The sequence below is a fragment of the Scyliorhinus torazame genome, chromosome 18, assembly GCF_047496885.1.
Source record: "Scyliorhinus torazame isolate Kashiwa2021f chromosome 18, sScyTor2.1, whole genome shotgun sequence".
Lineage (NCBI taxonomy): Eukaryota > Metazoa > Chordata > Chondrichthyes > Carcharhiniformes > Scyliorhinidae > Scyliorhinus > Scyliorhinus torazame.
This window is the reverse complement of record NC_092724.1, coordinates 79,594,854-79,609,619: the sequence shown is the minus strand read 5'-3', so window position 1 is coordinate 79,609,619 and position 14,766 is coordinate 79,594,854. Positions and strand designations below refer to the sequence as shown.

General features: G+C 45.7%; 1 protein-coding gene across 1 annotated transcript in view; it reads right to left on the bottom strand.

The window, feature by feature from the left end:
- Positions 1-13,298, bottom strand: part of LOC140394827 (protein unc-13 homolog D-like) — a 150,591-nt gene extending 137,293 nt beyond the window's left edge. Inside the window, exons 1-2 of the mRNA XM_072482006.1 lie at positions 13,220-13,298; positions 7,042-7,147 (exon numbers count right to left, since the gene is read on the bottom strand). Coding sequence (XP_072338107.1) covers positions 7,042-7,147; positions 13,220-13,254 — 141 coding nt within the window. The 5' untranslated portion in view covers positions 13,255-13,298. The remainder of the gene's footprint in view (positions 1-7,041; positions 7,148-13,219) is intronic.
- Positions 13,299-14,766: the final 1,468 nt, after the last annotated feature.

Sequence of the window (14,766 nt, the reverse complement as noted above, 5' to 3'; positions counted from 1 at the left end):
AATATGCGGAAGCACCGGAGGAGGGACTGTACAGGGAAAGGCAAAGGCTACATGTAGAATTTGACTTGCTGACTACGGGCACTGCAGAGGCACAATGGAGGAAGGCACAGGGTGTACAGTACGAATATGGGGAGAAGGCGAGCAGGTTGCTGGCACACCAATTGAGGAAAAGGGGAGCAGCGAGGGAAATAGGGGGAGTGAGGGATGAGGAAGGAGAGATGGAGCGGGGAGCGGAGAGAGTGAATGGAGTGTTCAAGACATTTTATAAAAAATTATATGAAGCTCAACCCCCGGATGGGAGGGAGAGAATGATGGGCTTTTTGGATCGGCTGGAATTTCCCAAGGTGGAAGAGCAGGAAAGGGTGGGACTGGGAGCACAGATCGAGGTAGAAGAAGTGGTGAAAGGAATTAGGAGCATGCAGGCGGGAAAGGCCCCGGGACCGGATGGATTCCCAGTCGAATTCTATAGAAAATATGTGGACTTGCTCGCCCCGGTATTGACGAGGACCTTTAATGAGGCAAAGGAAAGGGGACAACTGCCCCCGACTATGTCTGAAGCAACGATCTCGCTTCTCTTAAAGAAGGAAAAGGACCCGCTGCAATGCGGGTCCTATAGACCTATTTCCCTCCTAAATGTAGATGCCAAGATCCTGGCCAAGGTAATGGCAATGAGAATAGAGGAATGTGTCCCGGGGGTGGTCCACGAGGACCAAACTGGGTTTGTGAAGGGGAGACAGCTGAACACGAATATACGGAGGCTGTTAGGGGTAATGATGATGCCCCCACCAGAGGGGGAAACGGAGATAGTAGTGGCGATGGATGCCGAGAAAGCATTTGATAGAGTGGAGTGGGATTATTTGTGGGAGGTGTTGAGGAGATTTGGTTTTGGAGAGGGGCATGTTAGATGGGTGCAGCTGTTGTATAGGGCCTCGATGGCGAGCGTGGTCACGAATGGACGGGGATCTGCATATTTTCGGCTCCATAGAGGGACAAGGCAGGGATGCCCTCTGTCCCCATTATTGTTTGTACTGGTGATTGGGCCCCTGGCGATAGCGTTGAGGGGTTCCAAGAAGTGGAGGGGAGTACTTAGAGGAGGAGAAGAACACCGGGTATCTTTGTATGCGGACGATTTGTTACTATATGTGGCAGACCCGGCGGAGGGGATGCCAGAAATAATGCGGATACTTGGGGAGTTTGGGGATTTTTCAGGGTATAAATTGAACATGGGGAAAAGTGAGTTGTTTGTGGTGCATCCAGGGGAGCACATTAGAGAAATAGAGGACCTACCATTGAGGAAGGTAACAAGGGACTTTCGTTACCTGGGGATCCAGATAGCCAAGAATTGGGGCACATTGCATAGGTTAAATTTAACGCGGTTGGTGGAACAAATGGAGGAGGATTTCAAGAGATGGGATATGGTATCCCTGTCACTGGCAGGGAGGGTGCAGGCGGTTAAGATGGTGGTCCTCCCGAGATTCCTCTTTGTGTTTCAGTGCCTCCCGGTGGTGATCACGAAGGCTTTTTTTAAAAGGATTGAAAAGAGCATCATGGGTTTTGTGTGGGCCGGGATGACCCCGAGAGTGAGGAAGGGATTCTTACAGCATAGCAGGGATAGGGGGGGGGGGCTGGCACTACCGAGCCTAAGTGAGTATTATTGGGCCGCTAATATTTCAATGGTGAGTAAGTGGATGGGAGAGGAGGAGGGAGCGGCGTGGAAGAGATTAGAGAGGGCGTCCTACAGGCTCTGGTGACAGCCCCATTGCCGTTCTCACCGAGGAACTACACCACAAGCCCGGTGGTGGTGGCTACACTGAAGATTTGGGGACAGTGGAGACGGCATAGGGGAAAGACTGGAGCCTTGGGGGGGTCCCCGATAAGAAACAACCATAGGTTTGCCCCGGGGGGAATGGATGGGGGATATGGAATGTGGCAAAGAGCAGGAATAACGCAACTGAAAGATCTGTTTGTGGATGGGAAGTTCGTGAGTCTGGGAGCGCTGACCGAGAAATATGGGTTGCCCCAAGGGAATGCATTCAGGTATATGCAACTGAGGGCTTTTGCGAGGCAACAGGTGAGGGAATTCCCGCAGCTCCCGACACAAGAGGTGCAGGACAGAGTGATCTCAAAGACATGGGTGGGGGATGGTAAGGTGTCAGATATATATAGGGAAATGAGGGACGAAGGGGAGACTATGGTAGATGAACTAAAAGGGAAATGGGAAGAAGAGCTGGGGGAGGAGATCGAGGAGGGGCTGTGGGCAGATGCCCTAAGCAGGGTAAACTCGTCGTCCTCGTGTGCCAGGCTAAGCCTGATTCAGTTTAAGGTATTACACAGGGCGCATATGACTGGAGCACGGCTCAGTAAATTTTTTGGGGTGGAGGATAGGTGTGCGAGGTGCTCGAGAAGCCCAGCGAATCATACCCATATGTTTTGGTCATGCCCGGCACTACAGGGGTTTTGGATGGGGGTGACAAAGGTGCTTTCAAAAGAAGTGGGGGTCCGGGTCGAACCAAGCTGGGGGTTGGCTATATTTGGGGTTGCACAAGAGCCGGGAGTGCAGGAGGCGAGAGAGGCCGATGTTTTGGCCTTTGCGTCCCTAGTAGCCCGGCGCAGGATATTGCTAATGTGGAAAGAAGCCAAGCCCCCGGGGGTGGAGACCTGGATAAATGACATGGCAGGGTTTATAAAGCTAGAGCGGATTAAGTTCGTTCTAAGGGGATCGGCTCAAGGGTTCACCAGGCGGTGGCAACCGTTCGTCGAATACCTCGCAGAAAGATAGATGGAACGGAAAAAAGAAGGCAGCAGCAGCAGCCCAGGATCGGGGGGGGGGGGGGGGGGGTGGGGGGTGGGGGGGCGGGGGGGGGGGGGAGGAGGAACCAGAAGGACTCTCAGGGTTGTTAATATATACAGTATAATATGTATAGGTCGTTGCTACAGATAATTATATATTGGACTGTTAAATTATATTTTTGGAGAGTGTTACTTGTGATAAGGCAGTTGCCAATTTGGGTTAGTTTTCATTTTTGTTATTTATTATTTATTCATTTTCTGTTTATAAAATAGGTCATTGTTATTTGTGTTGTTATAATATTGTGTAAAGGATGCACAATGTACTGTGTTGGTTGACCAAAAATTTTCAATAAAATATTTTATTAAAAAAAAGAGATGGCTAGGGAAATTGTAAATGCACTAGTGATAATTTATCAAAATTCACTAGACTCTGGGGTGGTCCCAGAGGATTGGAAAGTAGCAAACGTGACACCACTGTTTAAAAAAGGAGGTCGGCAGAAAGCGGGTAATTATAGGCCGGTAAGCTTAACTTCGGTTGTAGGGAAAATGCTGGAATCTATCATTAAGGAGGAAATAGCGGGGCACCTGGAGGGAAATTGTCCCATTGGGCAGACGCAGCATGGGTTCACAAAGGGTAGGTCGTGTCTGACTAATTTGGTAGAAATGTTTGAGGACGTTACCAGTGCAGTAGATAACGGGGAGCCAATGGATGTGGTATATCTGGATTTCCAGAAAGCTTTTGACAAGGTGCCACACAAAAGGTTGCTGCACAAGCTAAAGATGCATGGCATTGAGGGTAAAGTGGTAGCATGGGTAGAGGATTGGTTAACTAACAGAAAGCAGAGAGTGGGGATAAATGGGTGTTTCTCTGGTTGGCAACCTGTAACTCGTGGGGTCCCTCAAGGATCAGTGTTGGGCCCGCAGTTGTTCACAATTTACATAGACAATTTGGAGTTGGGGACCAAGTGCGATGTGTCAAAGTTTGCAGACGACACTAAGATGAGTGGTAAAGCAAAAAGTGCAGAGGATACCGGAAGTCTGCAGAAGGATTTGGATAGGTTAGGTGAATGCGCTAGGGTCTGGCAGATGGAATTCAATGTTGCCAAGTGTGAGGCTATCCATTTTTGGAGGAATAACAGCAGAATGGATTATTATTTAAACGGTAAGATGTTAAAACATGCTGCTGTGCAGAGGGACCTGGGTGTGCTGGTGCACGAGTCGCAAAATGTTGGTGTGCATGTTGTTGCTCTTTTTAGCCTTAGTTTTATTACCTCTGATTATGTCACCTTTGCTCACAAGTCGCCAGGTATCTTTACCGCTTAGTAAGATTGAAATCAACGGTCATTTATTATATACAACAATTAATGCTTACACAATAATCCTACTATCTATATAGAAACCTATCACTTCTGGCCAATACTTAACTTTAGAAAGGGCCCACCAGGTCAGGGAAACGAATGGCTTATCGAATCGGTTCTGGCCCGCGGGATTCAAAAAGGCTGATACGGGTCGATGGCTGGGAGTCTTTATCGGGTAGCGATCGCTGGAGTCAGACTTACTGTTTCTGATCGATGTTCTTGCGAAGGTCTCGAGCAGGTGAAGAAGGGAGAGAGAGAGATCTGAACTTGGCCCCTCACTTTATAGGGCCCAGGGCCTTCCCGCCTCTCGGGGCGGCCCTTGACCCCGAGTCCCAAGTGATTGGACTTGTTCCCAATCACTGGGTTCGTGATGTCCAATAACGGGGCGATTCCTCGATCGGGGGGTGGTCGTTCACCTGTCTTTGTTTCGGCCACTGCAGGCGCCGACAGGTCTGGTCCGGCATTCAATTGCTAATATGTTGCAATTGTTCCCGGGGATAGCCGATTAAACTGCAGATGTCTGGGTTGATGTGCTGCTAATGGTCTTGAGTATCGATCTGGGCCAACTTCCCCAGAGCCGAATACGCTATTCTGTCTGCAGCTGTCCTTTTGTGTCCTGTTGGCTGCTTTTCCCATCAGCTTTTTCGGTTAGCCATTTTAAATCGGGTTTTGGCCAAATTAATAGGGAATCAGCCATTTTAAGTGGCTACAAGGTGCAACAGGTGATTAAGAAGGCTAATCGAGTTTTGTCTTTCATTGTTAGAGGGATGGAGTTCAAGACTAGGGAGGTTATGCTGCAATTGTATAAGGTGTTGGTGAGGCCGCATCTGGAGTATTGTGTTCAGTTTTGGTCTCCTTACCTGAGAAAGGACATATTGGCACTGGAGGGAATGCAGAGGAGATTCACTAGGTTGATCCCAGAGTTGAGGGGATTAGATTATGATGAGAGGTTGAGTAGACTGGGACTGTACTCATTGGAGTTTAGAAGGATGCGGGGGGATCTTATTGAAACATATAAAATTATGAAGGGAATAGATAGGATAGATGCGGGCAGGTTGTTTCCACTGGTCGGGGAAAGCAGAACTAGGGGGCATAGCCTCAAAATAAGGGGAAGTAGATTTAGGATGGAGTGTAGGAGGAACTTCTTCACCCAAAGGGTTGTGAATCTCTGGAATTCCTTGCCCAGTGAAGCAGTTGAGGCTCCTTCTTTAAACGTTTTTAAGAAAAAGATACCTTTCTAAAGAATAAAGGGATTCGGGGATATGGGCCGGAGAGTGGAGCTGAGTCCACAAAGATCAGCCATGATCTCATTAAATGGCGGAGCAGGCTAGAGGGGCCAGATGACCTACTCCAGGTTCATAGCTCCTTGAAGGTGGAGTCGCAGGTGGACAGGGTGGTGAAGAAGGCATTCGGCATGCTTGGTTTCATTGGTCAGAACATTGAATACAGGAGTTGGGACGTCTTGGTGAAGTTGTACAAGACATTGGTACGGCCACACTTGGAATACTGTGTGCAGTTCTGGTCACCCTATTATAGGAAGGATATTATTAAACTGGAAAGAGTGCAGAAAAGATTTACTAGGATGTTGCCGGGACTTGATGGTTTGAGTTATAAGGAGAGGCTGGATAGACTGGGACTTTTTTCCTTGGAGCGTAGGAGGCTTAGGGGTGATCTTATAGAGGTCTATAAAATAATGAGGGGCATAGATAAGGTAGATAGTCAACATCTTTTCCCAAAGGTAGGGGAGTCTAAAACTAGAGGGCATAGGTTTAAGGTGAGAGAGGAGAGATTCAGAAGGGCCCAGAGGGGCAATTTCTTCACTCAGAGGGTAGTGAGTGTCTGGAATGGGCTGCCAGAGGTAGTAGTAGAGGCGGGTACAATTGTGTCTTTTAAAAAACATTTAGATAGTTACATGGGTAAGATGGGTATAGAGGGTTATGGGCCAAGTGCGGGCAACTGGGACTAGCTTAATGGTAAAAACTGGGTGGCATGGACTGGTTGGGCCGAAGGGCCTGTTTCCATGCTGTAAACTTCTATGATTCTATGATTCTATGAATGGCAAAAGAACCAATGGCGGCATAAAGGAAAAACTTTCAGGTGCAGTGAGTGGTCAGGATGCACTGCCTGAGAGTGTGGTGGAGACAGATTCAATTGTGGTTTTTAAAAACAGAATTGGATAAGCACTGGAAGTGAAAATAAAACATTCAGGACTATAGGGAAAGGGTAGGGGAGTGCGACTAACTGACTTTCTCTTGTGGAGATGGCCAAATTACCTCCTTCTGTGCTGTAACCATTCTATGATTCTATGATACCACACTCTCATGTAACCAGCCTATTAAAATAGCTTCAGATAAATCAATGAAATTTATACTTGTCCATGGAGCCAAGTTATTCATCTGGACGGTTACTAATCAGCAAGGTCCTGTTATTGAGGAAATTCCATAATATTTACTAAGCGGGGCTAATAATCAGTTTACAATGGCCATTTCATTAATGTATAAAATGTTCGAGTAACAATGAGTTACTCATTTTAAGAAACAGGCAAGAATGGAGATAAATCTTTTAAAACTACAAGATGTAATTCCACAAAATCTCATTCTCAGCAGGGGAGTCTGGCCACCCGGGAGCACATGTTAGGAATTCCAGCGTACACCCTCAAGGATAATTGATTCCAAAATGTGTTCCAAATGGGCAAGCCTCTTCATCATGAGTGCAGTCTCGGAAAATTGCGCCTTTGATCTTCAAACCCATGGTGATGGGGAGATCCTCCAATTCAGCTGGAGTAAAATCTGATGACAGCTAAATGTCTGTCTGATCCATATTAGGAAGAACTGTGCAACGTTGAGCACAGTCTTCACATTACATCTAGTCCATATCAGTCAAATAATCTCACCCTCAAAGCATCCTTTAGCTTCGTATAAAACCTCGGAGAAACATCGCCCTGATGTGAAGTCGAGTAGACGATCTCAAGTATATCTGTCCAAAGGAAACCTAGAAGGCTGTGAGAAAAGATACAATGAATTGCCATAAATGCCTTCACATCTAGGATTTGGACTGGGACTCTTATGGGAGAATCTATAACTAGGGTTCTCTGTTTAAAAATAAGACAGAGATGAGGAAAACCTTTTTCTCTCAGAGCGTTGTGAGTCTCTGAAACTGTCTTTCTCAAAAGGTAGTGGAAACAGAATCTTTGAATATTTTAAGGCAGAGCCAGATAGATTCTTGATTAACAAAGGGGTGAAAGGGTCAGCAGGAATGTGGGGTTGAGGTTACAATCAGACCAGCCATGATCTTATTGAATGACGGAACAGGCTCAAAGGGCCTCCTCCTGTACCTATTTTGTATGTTTGTATGAGAAGCTAAATTATATCGACATGAAGAGGGAAAAACTAAACAAGCGAAGAACATGTCTGACATTCTGATTAATATTTTTGTCTGGGAGCATGTCCTTTCCTACCTCCAGCATGGAGGTTGCCTCTGCCTAGATGGAGGAAAGCACCAAAGGTCTGGGCCCTCTTCCCCCTCCCCAACTCTCACAACTCAAACAAAAAACTAAGAACAAAGAGCAGAGAATACAGCACAGAAACCAGCCATTCGGCCCTCCAAGCCTGTACCGGTCATGATACGAACCTTGGCCAAAACCCTCAGCACTTCCTTGTGCCGTATCCCTCTATACCCATCATATCCATATCGCCATTAATGTATCTGCTTCCACAACCTCCCCTGGCAGCGCATTCTAGGCACTCACCACCCTCTGCGTAAAAAAACACCTGCCTAGCAATACTCCTCTAAACTTTGCCCCATGGACCTTAAACCTATGCCCCCTGGTGACTGACCCCTCCACCCTGGGAAAGAATGCCTGCCCATCCACTCTATCCATGCCCATCATAATTTGTAGACCTCTATCAGATCACCCCTCAACCTCCGTCATTCTAATGAAAACAGTCCGAGTCTATTCAGCCTCTCCGCATAGCTAACACCCTCCAGACCAGGCAACGTCCTGGTAAACCTCTTCTGTATCCTCTCCAAACCCTCCATATCTGTCTGGTAATATGGCGACCAGAATTGTGTGCAATATTCCAAGTGCGGCCTTACCAAGGTTCTGTACAACTGCAGCATGACTTGCCAGTTTTTATACTTGTTGCCCGGTCCAATGAAGGCAAGCATTCCATATGCTTTCTTGACTACTTTGTCCCCTTGTATTGCCACTTGTGGACCTGCACGCCCAGATATCTCTGACTTTCTATATTCCTTAGAATTTTGCCTTTTACGGTATATATCCCCTCTATGTTATGTGATGGATATCACGTTCACCGCAGAATTCGGATTAAAAATAAGGCAGTCATACAAACAGCATTCTAATTCAAGATGGAATAAAACCACTCCAGCTAAAGGTCAGATTGAGGTTACCACCTGATGGGAGAGACTCCAAGCTGGTTCCAAGGACTCATTAGTATCAAACAATTAAAGGCTCTTCTTTGACAGACCATAAATTCTTTGAGACAAACTCCCCTCCCAAGAAGTATTCAAAATATAAGGACAAGGAATTCTCCAGATAAATAGATACACAAATCTTTCTCAAACTATACCTTTGGACGTTACGATAACACCTTCACAAAAGTGTCTGTTTTGATATCTGGAGAGGATGTCACCCTGACAAGAGGCAGGCACCAACCAATGCCTCCCTTGCCAATATATCTTAGGATTCCTGACAATTACAGAAACACTACAACCATTAAAAGATCTATCAGTTATAGTACATCCAATTAGCCATTTGGCTATAGGTAATTAACCAACAATAAATGCCAAGGTAATAAATGCCTTCCTGAACCGATAAGCAAGTTTTATGTATATAAGAAGAGGGGATTTTAGCAGAAGTATTTTCTTTCTCTGATCCTGACCCCCCTTTTAGGGTGAGAGTCAGTTCTGTTCTTAGGAAGCTTGTCTCGTCGGTCAAAACCTGTTGTAAGTATATTTTGTATAACTTCTTGGAAATGTACTAAGGAACTGATAGAGATGCTTTAAGGATTTTTCCATGTTTAGATATCTCAATCGATTGAGGGAAGTTAGTATGTTAGTAGATAACTAGAAGGACTGTTTAGTCCACTTATACTTTAACTCTGCAATTCAGTATGTATCTATTGGTAGTATTTTCACAATAAAGATATTTTAATTAAAATCATACTGTGTGAAAATTAATCTCGAGGTTGATCTCCTAGACACTCATTTAGGAAGCCTAAATAGGCAATAGGACCACAACCTCAAGAGGTATCGATTTAGTTATGAGTGACCAATCTGAACTCTCCCTATAGAAAGTAACTGAAATCCTGTTTAACTGTCTGAGACCCGGAAAAGCATTCTCCCTTTGTAAGATCTATTCTGAGTCTTGGCAGGAAAACAGGTTTCCCTCTTTTAATAGGTTAACCTAGGGCATAGGTTAGTAATAGAGTATTATCAGATCCGGAATAACCTAAATCCACGACAGTTAGACCTACCAAAATGCATTATCTCACATTTGTCTGGATTAAACTCCATTTGCCATTTCTTTGCCCAAGTCTCCAACCTATGTCCTGCTGTATCCTTGGACAATCCTCAACACTATCTGCCACTCCACCAACCTTGGTGTCATCCACAAACTGACTAAGACCCATACTATTGAAGGAGGGCAACATCAGCTCACTATGTTGACAGGCCAACAAGAGGCGAGGCCACGTTGGATTTGGTTTTGGGTAATGAACCAGGCCAGGTGTTGGATTTGGAGGTAGGAGAGCACTTTGGGGACAGTGACCACAATTCGGTGACGTTTACGTTAATGATGGAAAGGGATAAGTATACACCGCATAGCTATAGCTGGGGGAAGGGCAATTATGATGCCATTAGACGTGACTTGGGGGGGATAAGGTGGAGAAGTAGGCTGCAAGTGTTGGGCACACTGGATAAGTGGGGCTTGTTCAAGGATCAGCTACTGCGTGTTCTTGATAAGTATGTACCGGTCAGGCAGGGAGGAAGGTGTCGAGCGAGGGAACCGTGGTTTACCAAGGAAGTGGAATCTCTTGCTAAGAGGAAGAAGGAGGCCTATGTGAAGATGAGGTGTGAAGTTTCAGTTGGGGTGATGGATAGTTACAAGGTAGCGAGGAAGGATCTAAAGAGAGAGCTAAGACGAGCAAGGAGGGGACATGAGAAGTATTTGGCAGGAAGGATCAAGGAAAACCCAAAAGCTTTCTATAGGTATGTCAGGAATAAGCGAATGACTAGGGAAAGAGTAGGACCAGTCAAGGACAGGGATAGGAAGTTGTGTGTGGAGTCTGAAGAGATAGGCGATATACTAAATGAATATTTTTTGTCAGTATTCACTCAGGAAAAAGATAATGTTGTGGAGGAGAATGCTGAGCCGCAGGCTAATAGAATAGATGGCATTGAGGTGCGTAGGGAAGAGGTGTTGGCAATTCTGGACAGGCTGAAAATAGATAAGTCCCCGGGACCTGATGGGATTTATCCTAGGATTCTCTGGGAGGCCAGGGAAGAGATTGCTGGACCTTTGGCTTTGATTTTTATGTCATCATTGGCTACAGGAATAGTGCCAGAGGACTGGAGGACAGCAAATGTGGTCCCTTTGTTCAAAAAGGGGAGCAGAGACAACCCCGGCAACTATAGACTGGTGAGCCTCACGTCTGTAGTGGGTAAAGTCTTGGAGGGGATTATAAGAGACAAGATTTATAATCATCTAGATAGGAATAATATGATCAGGGATAGTCAGCATGGCTTTGTGAAGGGTAGGTCATGCCTCACAAACCTTATCGAGTTCTTTGAGAAGGTGACTGAACAGGTAGATGAGGGTAGAGCAGTTGATGTGGTGTATATGGATTTCAGCAAAGCGTTTGATAAGGTTCCCCACGGTAGGCTATTGCAGAAAATACGGAGGCTGGGGATTGAGGGTGATTTAGAGATGTGGATCAGAAATTGGCTAGCTGAAAGAAGACAGAGGGTAGTGGTTGATGGGAAATGTTCAGAATGGAGTACAGTCACAAGTGGAGTACCACAAGGATCTGTTCTGGGGCCGTTGCTGTTTGTCATTTTTATCAATGACCTAGAGGAAGGCGCAGAAGGGTGGGTGAGTAAATTTGCAGACGATACTAAAGTCGGTGGTGTTGTCGATAGTGTGGAAGGATGTAGCAGGTTACAGAGGGACATAGATCAGCTGCAGAGCTGGGCTGAGAGGTGGCAAATGGAGTTTAATGTAGAGAAGTGTGAGGTGACTCACTTTGGAAGGAATAACAGGAATGCGGAATATTTGGCTAATGGTAAAGTTCTTGAAAGTGTGGATGAGCAGAGGGATCTAGGTGTCCATGTTCATAGATCCCTGAAAGTTGCCACCCAGGTTGATAGGGTTGTGAAGAAGGCCTATGGAGTGTTGGCCTTTATTGGTAGAGGGATTGAGTTCCGGAGTCGGGAGGTCATGTTGCAGCTGTACAGAACTCTGGTTCGGCCGCATTTGGAGTATTGCGTACAGTTCTGGTCACCGCATAATCGGAAGGACGTGGAGGCTTTGGAGCGGGTGCAGAGGAGATTTACCAGGATGTTGCCTGGTATGGAGGGAAAATCTTATGAGGAAAGGCTGATGGACTTGAGGTTGTTTTCGTTGGAGAGAAGAAGGTTAAGAGGAGACTTAATAGAGGCATACAAAATGATCAGGGGGTTAGATAGGGTGGACAGTGAGAGCCTTCTCCCGCGGATGGAAATGGCTGGCACGAGGGGACATAGCTTTAAACTGAGGGGTAATAGATATAGGACAGAGGTCAGTTCTTTACGCAAAGAGTAGTGAGGCCGTGGAATGCCCTACCTGCTACAGTAGTGAACTCGCCAACATTGAGGGCATTTAAAAGTTTATTGGATAAACATATGGATGATAATGGCATAGTGTAGGTTAGATGGCTTTTGTTTCGGTGCAACATCGTGGGCCGAAGGGCCTGTACTGCGCTGTATTGTTCTATGTTCTATGTACCAGCAACAACAACCTGCATTTACATAATAAAGTGTATTAGAGCACTTCACAGGAGCATATTATCAAACACATATTGACAGTGAGTCACATAAGGAGTTTGGGACAGATGACCAAAGATTTTGTCGAAAAGGGAGATTTTATGGAGCACCTTATCTTAAAGAGAGGGGGAGAGAGAGAGAGAGAGAGAGAATTCCAAGACTTAGGGCCTTAGCAGCTGAAGGCATGGCCACCGATGATTTAACAAAGTAAATCAGGCAGCGCACGAGATTAAGACTGGAGGCAGATTGTTGGGCTGAAGGAGGTTAGGAAAGAGCCAGGTGGTGAAATCATGGCAGGGTTTTAAAAACAAGGTGACAAATGCAACCAGATAGACTAATGGTGAATCCAACATAAATTTTAATCCTTTGGGTTAAAATTGGAGCTAGCGCCAAAATCATCTAACCGACACCTATTTATTGCCCTGTTAAAATCCAGTGGAACAACCTGTCCCTATCACTATTAATCAATGGTTTCCCAAATTACTATGGTCGGGATTTACCAGCTGTTCACACCGATGGGAAATTCTGGTCCCAAGCCAGAGCATGGGTTTCCCGGCGACAAGGGGTGCTGCGGGAAATCCCATTGAGAATGGCAGGGGTCAGTAGATCCCGCTGGCAAACCGCCTCCGCCACCTAAAAACACGCAGCGGGGTGGTCGGTAAATCCCGCCCTATATTTGGATTGAGATAGTCAACTGCGCACTGTTTTGAAACTAGTTCTTTGCATATTGCAGTTTTCTGTTCACCAATATGAACAAACAGTAAGTCACACAGGGTGTACTGATCCCTGTTCCTGAAACATTAATATGTTTAAGACAAGTTACTGATGCTTTGGGTTGTGATCTTTCACCAGAACTGAAGACCGAGATGATTTTCACTCTGCAATTCTATTGAAGTTACACACTCGATATAACCAGCATTTTCTCTTTCCAGTTACTTTTTTATCTGCTGTGCTTTTCCAGTCGTTGTGTTTTTTCCAGATTTGAAATTCTTTTCTTTCTACCGTATTACGTACTGAGCCCTGTGACTGACCTCTGAAAATTTTCTTCCACTAGATTGGTGTCCATGTACGCAAACTCATTTTTCAGGAACTCAATTAAAGGAACAACCATCTAAAGTAGAAACAAATATGTTGAAGTTAGTATAACACATCTGTGATGTAAAAGGTTCACATTTTAAAGCTAAATTACCCGTAAACAGATATTTTTCATACTTCCCTCATCTGTCCAAGAGGTACTATAATGCAGACTGCATAAACCCTAATCTGAACTGCGCAACACAGATTCCCTGTTTCTTTGTGGTTTTCTATAGCAGTGTTTTTAACTAATTTACAGGAGATGTGTCGATTTTTTCTTCTTCTGCACTGCAGCCAAATGTACTCCATTAATCACATTAAAACCTAGTGTTGCTTTCTGATGGCGGCCATGGAGTGAGTAAACACACATTAGGTGGCTCCTGTCCAAGGTTGGATCTTTTGGTCTTTTCCACCCATTTTGCAGAGTGTTACGCAGGTGGAAAACTAAGATACAGTGAGAACATTCGACAGGGAATGTCTAAGCACTACCAAACGAGGAGTGAAACGAATAAAGGGCAACAGTCAGACCAGGAGGACTCTCGAGGTGCAACAGAGGAAATGATGGCAGAGGGCTCTGTGGCATCATTGCCCGCATAATGGTCAACGAAGCAGCTACATAGAACATTACAGCACAGAACAGGCCCTTCGGCCCTCGATGTTGTGTCGAGCATTGTCCGAAACCAAGATCAAGCTATCCCACTCCCTGTCATTCTGGTGTGCTCCATGTGCCTATCCAATAACCGCTTGAAAGTTCCTAAAGTGTCCGACTCCACTATCACAGCAGGCAGTCCATTCCACACCCTAACCACTCTCTGAGTAAAGAACCTACATCGGACATCCCTCCTATATCTCCCACCCTGAATCATATAGTTATGCCCCCTTGTAACAGCTACATCCACCCGAGGAAATAGTCTCTGAACATCCACTCTATCTATCCCCCTCATTATCTTATAAACCTCTATTAAGTCGCCTCTCATCCTCCTCCGCTCCAAAGAGAAAAGCCCTAGCACCCTCAACCTTTCCTCATAAGACCTATCCTGCAAACCAGGCAGCATCCTGGTAAACCTCCTTTGCACCCTTTCCAATGCTTCCACATCCTTCCTATAATGAGGTGACCAGAACTGCACACAATACTCCAAATGTGGTCTCATCAGAGTCATGTATAGTTGCAGCATACCCCGTTGCTCTTAAACTCAAGCCTCCTGTTAATAAACGCTAACACACTATAAGTCTTCTTCACGGCTCTATCCACTGGAGTGGCAATCTTCAGAAATCTGTGGACATGAACCCCAAGATCTCTCTGTTCCGCCACATTCCTCAGAACCCTGCCGTTGACCCTGTAATCCACATTCAAATTTTTTCTACCAAAATGAATCACCTCGCACTTATCAGGGTTAAACTCCATCTGCCATTTTTCGGCCCAGCTCTGCATCCTATCAATGTCTCTTTGCAGCCTACAACAGCCCTCCACCTCATCCACTACTCCACCAATCTTGGTGTCATC